General features: G+C 40.8%; 1 protein-coding gene across 1 annotated transcript; it reads left to right on the top strand.

Moving 5' to 3' along the window:
• The first annotated feature begins 4,456 nt into the window (after positions 1-4,456).
• On the top strand, positions 4,457-9,423 carry LOC147327382 (putative E3 ubiquitin-protein ligase HERC4). Its single transcript, XM_086297531.1, has 3 exons — positions 4,457-5,673; positions 6,925-7,027; positions 8,758-9,423. The coding sequence occupies exons 1-3, from the start codon at positions 5,455-5,457 to the stop codon at positions 8,967-8,969; spliced, it is 534 nt and encodes a 177-aa protein (XP_086153657.1). The 5' UTR covers positions 4,457-5,454; the 3' UTR covers positions 8,970-9,423.
• Positions 9,424-10,247: the final 824 nt, after the last annotated feature.

Here is a 10,247-nt window from a genome sequence, read left to right as displayed (position 1 = left end):
TTCTACACAGAGGTATAGCACGACTAGACCCTAAAGGCAGGCTGCTCACCTACAACCAGCTCACGAACATCTTTCCAATGGAGCTCGCTGCCCTTCTCGTGGATGAGGGTCACTGTGATCCTCCGCTGGATCCCCTGCAGCAAACATAACAGGAGCTCAGGATCACAGTGAGCACAGCTAGAGCAACATTACGCTTTAAAAGAAGATATTCAACTGTGTACAAAGGAAGCAGTTACCACTGTGTGAGTAATAAGGAAACAACATGTGCACCAATCCTGTACCTGGGGAGCACTTGCTGAATCTTCTTGGTACCAGCCAGGTGAGCGCTGATATCTGGACACTTCACAGCTCGAGAGCGCTCCATGAGGAGACGAGCATCCCAGCTCTGCAATGGAAAACAGACAATGAATTCTCTGCTTTTTATCATTAGATGTATTTCTGTATTAAAAAATTCCGTTTATTGGGCCACTTTGTGCTAGAAGAATTTTTCCAGCATAAAATAGCCTCTATCATTTCACTAACTAACTTATTTCACTGCTGCTAATGACGTTTCACAAACTGTCACAGGTTTTTTAGCTTCGTTCGTATAAACTTTCTTGTGGTTGAGATTCTCGAGAAAACAGCCAGCACACTGAGCAGGAGAGGGTGACAACAGTTGGTTTATAATACGCTGAGATTTGACAGACAGAGACAGAAGAATGAAGGAGAACAACACAGAGTCACGCTATCAAGGAGAACCTGGACGGTAGATTCAGCAGTTTGGCTTGAAACTTGCAAACTGTTTTAACTTGTTATGTCCGATTAAGTTTTCCTTCCAGGATGCTCGCCAGTTTTCTTTCACTTGTTTCCTGCCAGCAGAATGCATACACAGCTGCAGTAACTACACACAATGTTGCAGAAAACATGGAGCAGCAACAAACATGTGTTGGTCTCTAATCACCCATTCAAACTCACACAGCGACAGGTCTGTGGTCACTTATATCAGCCAATCAGGGCTAGACTTGGTGTTGCTTAGCAGGGAAAGAAATAAACTCAATGATAATGACGCTCCAGTTTCTCATGAATACGAATCACTCTAAGCAAGTCTGCAGGTTTCATTTAGTGTTTTTAACTAAACTCTTTGATGTAATCATTCTGAGTGCAAATCAAAAGTTGGACCTGTTCAGAAGTGTAGTTGTCGGGCATGTAACCGTTCCTGAAACACGCCACAGTTTGCCGTCCCTGAAGTGAAAGTGACACAAAAGACACAATCCATGTCGACACACAGCGACCTCCATCTCCTCTTCATCCAGTTTGGAGGCCTTCCTTGAAGTCTCTCGTGCTGCTGTCCACTGGGAATCCCCACATGTGCCTCTTCCCCGTGTCTACGACATGTAACAAATATAATAAAATAGCAAGAAATTATAAAGTAAATGACAAGATTTTCCATTTACTCTAATTTAACAGTAGTCATCTTGCAGAAGACAGTCGTTTGGTTACTATAGTAAAAACTATTATGTCACACAAACACAAACACAAAGAACATCAACAATGAGCACCTTTCTTTTTGCTGAAAGTGATATAGCTTTCTGTTACCATCAACTGAAACCGCCAACATTTCAGGTGTGCATGCTGGGCAGCTGAAGCTGACATCACAGCACAGCTGCTCTTCCTCATCAAGAAAGCTGTGCTGCAGTGCATCGCTTTTGGCACGCCCAGTCTGTATGTACAGAAACATAACAGAGGAGTAAATATTTGCATCTGCTTATTGAAAAACAATATCAAAGAAATACTTCACTCAGCCTTCCCCCACACTTGCAGTTGCTTGCAAAAGTATTCGCCCCCTCAGATCTGTGGCAAGATCTGAAACTGCTGTTCACAAACACTGTCCATCTAATCTGACTGAGCTGGAGCTGTTTTGCAAAGAAGAATGGGCAAAGATTTCAGTCTCTAGATGTGCAAAGCTGGTAGAGACAGACCCTAAAAGACTGGCAGCTGTAACTGCAGCAAAAGGTGGTTCTACAAAGTATTGAGTCAGGGGGCTGAATAATTACGCACACCCCACTTTGCAGTTATTTATTTGTAAAAAATGTTTGGAATCATGTATGATTTTCCTTCCACTTCTCACGTGTGCACCACTTTGTGTTGGTCTTTCACGTGGAAGTCCAATAAAATTGATTCATGTTTGTGGCTGTAATGTGACAAAATGTGGAAAAGTTCAAGGGGGCCGAATACTTTTGCAAGCCACTGTAGTACCACGCTCCAACAGTTTTGCAAACTAGAGGCCATCCTGCTACACATAAAATATATCAGTGTCATAAATGTTAGTTTAGTCACGTGTTTGTTTATTATCCTTATTGTTTTATCTGGGACTGTTTGCAAACATCTCAGAGAGAGGAGACACCAGCATCTGAACAGAGACTCAAACCAGCAACCTGCAGCTCCCTGCTTGGCTGCTCCAGTTTTCTCCTCTGTCATGTTGCCCACCAGTGATTTCTAGCTGCCCACCCACACAGCAGGCTAGAATATGCACTGAGCCTCAGCACCATGGTTGCAATACTTGGACATGTTTTCTTTATTAAATAATGAACCAGACCCCAAAAAGTAAACAGCTGTTATTGCTAGGCAACGGGAGCAGCATTTGGTGATGCAGCACCTGACATTCCTGACCATGTGGGCGGAGCATGCATGGAATGGAATGTTTTGTAGAACTGTGCAACACAAGCACTTAGTTACAGCATTTTTCATTTTATCCAGACACAGCTAGAGACACATCTACAGCAGCATCTCTGTGCAGGACAGACGACGGTTGAAGAAAAAAACACATCGAAAACTTCACTTCTCTACAAAACTTTGGTTCCTTTGTTTAAAAGGCCAAAATGAATCAAGGGAGATCGAGAAGAGGATTGGTGGGTGCGTCACCATACAGTACAGAACAGTCTGAGCTGATTAAACTACGAGAAGAATTTCAAATAATACAGGCTGAAAATGTCAAATTAAAAGAAGTGGCAGAAGAATCAAGAGGAGAAGCTAAAAATTCAAAGTTTGAAACCGAAGTAGTATTGAAGGAATTACTGCATGTGGGTCTAAAGCTTAAAGGAGAGAAGATGGGAAAACAACAAGCAGAAAATGAGAATGAAAACATCAAGAAAGAACTGTTGGAAGCTCAAAAAGCATTGCAGGAAGAGAAAAGCACAGCACAAGAAGCTAAAAATAAATATCAAACTGCAAAGAAGGAGGCAGAAAATGTGATGCAGGAATTACAGGAGGTGCAGGAAGCTTTTGAAGGGGAGAAAAGGAAAATGCAGTTGGCAGCACAAGAAGCTGAAAATGTAACGGCTGAAGCTGAAATACTCAGGAAGGAATTACTGCATGTAAAGCAACAACTTGAAGAGGAGAAAAAACGTAAACACGAGGCAGAAAATGAGATTGAAAATATGAAGAAAGAATTGTTGGAAGCTCAAAAAGTGTTGGAGGAAGAGAAATTTAAAATACAGGAAGCAAAGAAAGAAATGGAAAATACAAAGAGTTTCACTCAAAACATGAGGAAGAAGTTGCTGGAAACAGAGGAAGAAATAGAAAAAGAGACACATGGAAAATGGGAGGCAAAACAGGAAAGTGAAACTCTGAAGAAGAAACTGATGAAAGTGCAAGAAGAACTTGCAGAAGAGAAAATTGAGTTGAAGGTATTCAAGAAAGAAACGACAGCCTCTGAGGTGACCAAGAAAGGCTGCAAAGATGCACTTAAAGAAATGCAAAAGCACAAAAAGGAAGCTAAAGAGCTCCTGAAACAGAAAGTCAAACTGGCCAAACAGCAGCTGAAAGAAGCATTTAAAGACGCCGAGGAGCAGCTAAACAAAACCTTAAAAGAGCTGAAGGCAAAAGAAAAAGAAAAGAAAGCCGAGGACAGGAGTGGATTCTGGAGCAGACTGCTGAGAAAAAACTGACCCAGCAGCATCAAGTTTAAGGAGAGCAATAGTTTCTTCCTCCTTCCCCCTCTCTCAACCTTTCTTTCACAAAAATCCCCCCAAACTTGACTTGGGACGTTTGTTTGTTTTTAAAAACTCTATTCTGAATACATGTACTGAAATACACAAATAAAATTGCCATAACTTGACCTCACGTTGCCGGCTTCTTTTCTTGTGTGTCTGTGGATGTAAAACAGTAACACACTTTCTGCTCTGTGTGTTTTTAATTGTAAATAAATGCAATATATCTTAATTTTAAAAACTTCTGCTCTAAATCTTTTTTTAGCAAAATGCTTTTTTTGCCCCTTCCTGATTTCTTATGTTTTAACATGTTTGTTACATTTAGATGTTTCCGATTTCAAGTGTTAACACAGATGGTCAGAGACAGAGGTCTGGACAGCTCTTTCCCTTTATTTGTATTTATTCAGGTTATTTTTATACTCAAAAATCCATCCACAAGCTTCAACGCGTCCAGAACTCTGCTGCCCGTATCATCACCAGGACCCTGCGGCTTTTAGTCAGGTGCGGCTTTTCTATAGATTGTCCATGATTTTTGTGATATCGTAAGACGATTTGTTTTGTTTGTTCCGCTGTTGTACGGCACTACGTTGCCTGGCGGAAGGATCGGGGTTCAAGAGTGGTATGTTGGTCACATGTCCATCCGCCAGGCAACATAGTGCCGTACAAGTAGCGCGAAAAACAAACTTCAAAGTAGCGCTATGCGTTCAGCGGGAGTCGTGGATGACGAGCGGCGATAAACTTGCGAAAAGCAAGTTGTGCTCAACTCTACCGGTGGATTCTGACAGCGTGGAAAAGTGTGCAAACATCCACGATCACCAACGGATTTCGAAGGGCTGGACTGCTGCATGATGAAGAGGAGGACACCGCCACGGCCCTTCAGAGGGTGTTCGACTCCGACACTGACAATGACAATGAGGATTATCTTTGGTTTTGAAAGTGACAACGAAGGAAAGAAGCTGAGAGTGGATGACGAAGCCATCCTGAGCCTGTTCGTTTCCGACACTGGAGAAGAGGACTTTGGTGGTTTTAGTGCGCAGGAAGATGGTGGTGAATGACTGACTTTTCTTCTTGTTAAAGCCGTGTCACTGCACCTGAGCCTAAAAGGTAGTCTGAATCTATTTTTCTGGTGTGCTGTAGGTTACTGTTATGTACTACATTTGTTACTCATTTATGAAGCACAGCACATGTGCAAATATGTACCCATAACTTGATTTTCAAAATATTAATAAAAGGGGTGTGTCTCCAAACAGCCATCTCTTTCCTGACAATTCGCTTTGTGCATATTCTCTTACATATGATAAGTCAATATTGAAACACCTGCGGCTTTTGGTCAGGTGCGGCTAATGTATGTACAAAACAGGATTTTCCCCTGATTTTAGCTTGTGCGGCTAATATTCAGGTGCGCTTTGTAGTCCGGGAAATACGGTAAGCATATAAAACATGAAGTGTTTGTGAGGTTCATCTGCAGCACCTTTGTCTCTGTGAAATGTTTGCTAATTTAACATTTTCCCTCCTAAACAGGAAGGAGTTTGTGGAGGCCTATGTGAATCATGCCTTCAACACATCAGTGGAGAGTCTGTTCCAGGAGTTCAAGCGAGGCTTCTTCCTGGTGTGTGAGCAGGATTTGGTGAGGCTGTTTCGACCAGAGGAGCTGCAGGGAGTGCTGGTCGGCCAGGACGTGCATGACTGGGAAAAGTTCAAACAGGTACAGTCAGCCAAACAGACACAGGCTGTAGTTTCACAGCTGTCCTGTAGCACAATAACTGTGTACTGCATACTGCCAAAAGCATTCAGCCGGCTGCTTTAACACAAATATGAACTTGAGTCACATCTCAGTCTTAATCCAGACTTTTGTATGATAGTATAATATAATAGTCAGCCCACCCTTCGCAGCTATAACTGCTTCCACTCTTCTGGAAAAGCTTTCCACAAGGTTTAGGTGTGTTTATGGGAATTTTTTGACTATTCTTCCAGAGGTGCATTTATGGTGTCAGACACTGATGTTGGAGGAGAAGGCCTGGCTCACAGTTGCTGCTCTAATTCATCCCAAAGATGTTCTATCAGGGTGAGGTCAGGACTCTGTGCAGGCTAGTCCAGTTCTTCTACACCAAACTCACTCATCCATGTCTTTATGGACCTTGTATTGTGCACTGGTGCCCAGCCATGTTGGAACAGAAAGTGGCCATCCCCAAACTGGAAGCATGAAATTGTCTTGATATGCTGAAGCATTAAGAGTTCCTTTCATCGGCACTAAGGGGGCGAACCCAACTCCCGATAAACAGCCCCACAACAAAACCGCCCCTCCACCACACTTTACACTTGGCACAGTGCAGTCAGACAAGTACTTCTGGCAACCACCAAACCCTGACACATCCATCGGAGTCAGAGAAGTGTGATTCGTCACTCCAGTAAACACATCTCCACTGCTTTAGAGTCCAGTGTTGAGATGCTTAAATCACTCCATCTGACGCTTTGCATTGTGTTTGTCAGTGTAAGGCTGGGATGCAGCTGCTCAGCCATGGAAACCAATGAAGTTTGGACATCTGTAACAACAGCAGACTGCAGATATTGGTGACTTAAGTGCACTATGAGCCTTAGCATCAGCTGACTAGCTGTCATTTCCAATTACTTCCACTTTGTTATAATATCACTAACAGCTGACTATGGAATATTTAATAGCGAGGAAATTTCATGACTGGACTTGTTGCACTGGTGCATCCTATCACATTACCATGCTGGAATTCATTCAGTTCCTGAGAGCGACTCGTCCTTTCACACATGTTTGTAGAAGTAGTCTGCATGCCTAGGTGCTTGATCTAATAGACCTGTGTCCATGGAAGTGATTGGAACACATTAATTGAATGATTTGGATGTGTTAGGGAATACTTTTGGCAACATAGTGTATGCCTGACCTTACAAACTCTATGATTATAACAGTCATTTTCACTGTTTTCAGAACACAAGTTATGGTTGGAGATATCATGACCGCCACCCCACCATACAGATGTTTTGGGAGGTATTTGATGAACTAACTGAAGAGCAGAGGAAAGATTTCCTTCGTAAGTACTTGCTGAAGCCTCCGTTATGATATGTTACTGAAATCACACTGTATCATATAAAACATTAGATTTTTCTGCACTTTACCAAGATACATTAGAGAGCAGCATTGTTCTGATTAATACACTGTAAAGCTGCTTTATGGTTGAGTTAGTCATCAAAAACGTATGCCAAGGAAAGTGGGCCGAAATTCCTCCCAACGCTATGTAAAGATTCGTTACCAGTTATCACAAACACTTGACTGCAGTTCTTGCTGCCAGGATGCTTCCACCAGTTAATACATTTAGAGCTCCATTGCTTTTTCACATAGGGCCAGCTAGGCTTGAATATTTTTTCCCTTAATGAATGAAATGATAAATTAGCAATTGTGTTTTGTATTTACTTATTACACATAAATGTGACAAATATGCAAAAATATCCAATGCAGTTTGCATACAGGCCCAACAGAGGAGTGGAGGACGCACTTTTGACTTTACTAAATCTAATTCTTAAACATGTAGAGAGTAAAGGGACTTTTGCAAGACTTCTTTTCATTGATTTTTCTTCGGCTTTTAATACAATACAGCCCCATATTTTAATTAAAAGACTTTTAGAACAGTTTGAAATCAGGAAAAACCTGGTGGGCTGGATTTTAGATTTTCTAACTGACAGGTCACAAAGAGTGAGAATAAATGGGGTTCTGTCTGACCCAGTGTTCTCCTCCACAGGTTCTCCTCAAGGGTGCGTCCTATCGCCCTTATTATTCACTCTCTATACAAATATGTGTCAGGGCAGACATGAAAACAGGGTCATTATTAAATATGCAGATGACTCTGTTATTGTCAGCTTACTGAAAGAGGGTGAAATTAACCACGGTCCAGTCATTGATGACTTTGTTCAGTGGTGTGAGGAGTCTTATCTCCAGCTGAACATATCTAAAACAAAAGACATGGTTGTTGATTTTAGGAAACAACAAAATGGGCAAGCAGTTACTTTAATTAAAGGTCAGAAAATAGAGCAAGTACAATCATATAAATATCTTGGGACCATAATAAATGAAAAACTGAACTTTGATCAAAATTGCAAATCAGTTTGTAAAAAGGGTCACCAGCACCTTTATTGCCTTAGGAAACTTGTTCATTTCCACATTGACCAAAAAATTTTAACTTTGTTTTATCGTTCTTTTATTGAGTCTGTTTTATCCTTTTGTTTGGTGGCATGGTTTGGTCAGACCTCTGTCACAGAGAAAAACTCTCTAAATCAGATAGTGAGATGGTCCAGTCGTCTGATAGGTGAGCCACAGTCTTGTTTAGCCTCCCTGTACTCTAAGCAGGTACAGAGGATGGCTTTATCAATCCTTAAAAATGGTTCCCATCCTCTAAGGGGTGAATTTCAGCTTCTTCCCTCAGGACGGAGGTTTCTATTTCCGAGATGCAGGACAAAGCGTTATAAAAATAGCTTTGTCCCCGTTGCTGTCACTGAATTAAATAAGAACTGTTTTTGATTCGAAATATTAAAGTATGTGTCACAGTGAGTTTTATATATTTACTAGGTATGTGTGTTTTTAAAGGGATGTCAAATGCTGTCATTTTTCTGTAAAGCAAATTTACCTTGCCTTTAGGTATAAATAAAGTTACCTTACCTTACTTTTTCCTGTGATGTGATGATGATATGTATATGTATAGGTATGTAAAAGTTTTCAAAAAAAATAAGATAAGTAAAATGATATTTTCTTTCCATTGCTGTTCTTCAGGGTTCCTGACTGGTTACAGGAGAGCTCCTATTCTTGGCATCGACCAGGTCAAGATGAAGGTTTTTGCTATTCAGAGCAGCACCTGTGAGCAGCACTTCCCTGAGTCAGAGACATGTCACTCTAATCTGTATCTGCCTTTTTACTCAACTAAGGAGATCATGCGAGACAGACTGACAGAGGCCCTGCTAGCAGATACAGATTTCACACTGTGATGCTGGATCGTATGCAGCTCTAAAGGAGCGTGCACTGTGTCTGAGCCGAGGAGGAGGGATGAGATTTATTTGTACTCTTGGAACTCATCTTCTTTTCCTGTGGTACCTCAGGATAATTTACACTGTGCATTACAATAATATTACACTATAGCAAATGCAAAAAATTCAACATCCCTACATAAGACAGCTGTGTAACAGCATCAGCATCATAAGGCACTTTAGAATTATCTGACTTTTCTTAATATGTCATAATTTATCCAATAATTTAAGTTACTGCTGCATTATAATTCTTATGAATCAAATCTAATTTTTATGCTCAGACAAACATGAACAGGAGAATGTATTGCTTTATAACTACTATATTGCTATAAACATCTGACTATGTAATACAATCCAATAGAGCACTTCTGTATTATTTATCACTTTATTCTTTGTGTTTTGTTTAATTCTGGTGGGGTTGAATTATTTCCAATAATAAATCTTTAACATATGTAACATTGGTTATTTGTTGGAACAATAAAAATGTGTATTTTACACTAAACATTGCTTACCTGGTGTCAGTAAATCCCTAATTACTGCAGTCTGAGGTTTGCTTAACACGATTTGAAGAAGCAAGAGTACAGTAGTACTGTACTCTTGGCGGACGTGATTAAGGATGCCGTGCAGGTGCGTCCGCCCTCCCTGCACGGCACCGCAGGCCACGCCCCACCGCATACCCCCATCGCCCGACTGAGGCCGGGGAGCCATCCGGTTGAAATGTTAAAAGAATGTTGGAAATTTGATCAGAATACAGTAAAAATGAGAGAAACAGATATTTTTCTCAGGTCATTGTGTTAAATTGTCATAATCGCCGTGTTCTTTAAGACTATCAGCTCTACTCTAAACAACCCTGAAAGCCTCTGCTGACACATGTCATCAGTTCCTTTCTTTCTTTGTAAACAAGGTCGAGTCTGTCAGGTCAGCAATAGAACTTCCTACAGATGACCCATCAGTGTTTATTCCATGACTGTAAACATGTTTCCATTCGTCACTTCAGTCTTTACTCTGAAATACAGGAAATGACTTCATGGCTCAAAATATTTGTCGTTCAAACAATTCTTTATTTAACTTTTTTTTAAACTTTATTGAAGAACTTTAACAAAATACATTCAATAAAAACTTGAACAACAGGAAACTGATTTTTCATCCAACCACTGAAAAAAAAGGTAACAACTGAACACAAACACTACAGAAGAACAATTTATAAAGATTAACATGGAACTACAGGAACAGTTTGAT

This window comes from Aulonocara sp. 'chitande type north' Nkhata Bay, linkage group LG6, assembly GCF_057382095.1.
Source record: "Aulonocara sp. 'chitande type north' Nkhata Bay isolate Kocher_YH1m ecotype deep benthic linkage group LG6, A_spYH_male_GT1.1, whole genome shotgun sequence".
NCBI lineage: Eukaryota > Metazoa > Chordata > Actinopteri > Cichliformes > Cichlidae > Aulonocara > Aulonocara sp. 'chitande type north' Nkhata Bay.
The sequence above is the reverse complement of the archived record's forward strand: the minus strand, read 5'-3'. Positions and strand labels throughout refer to the sequence as shown.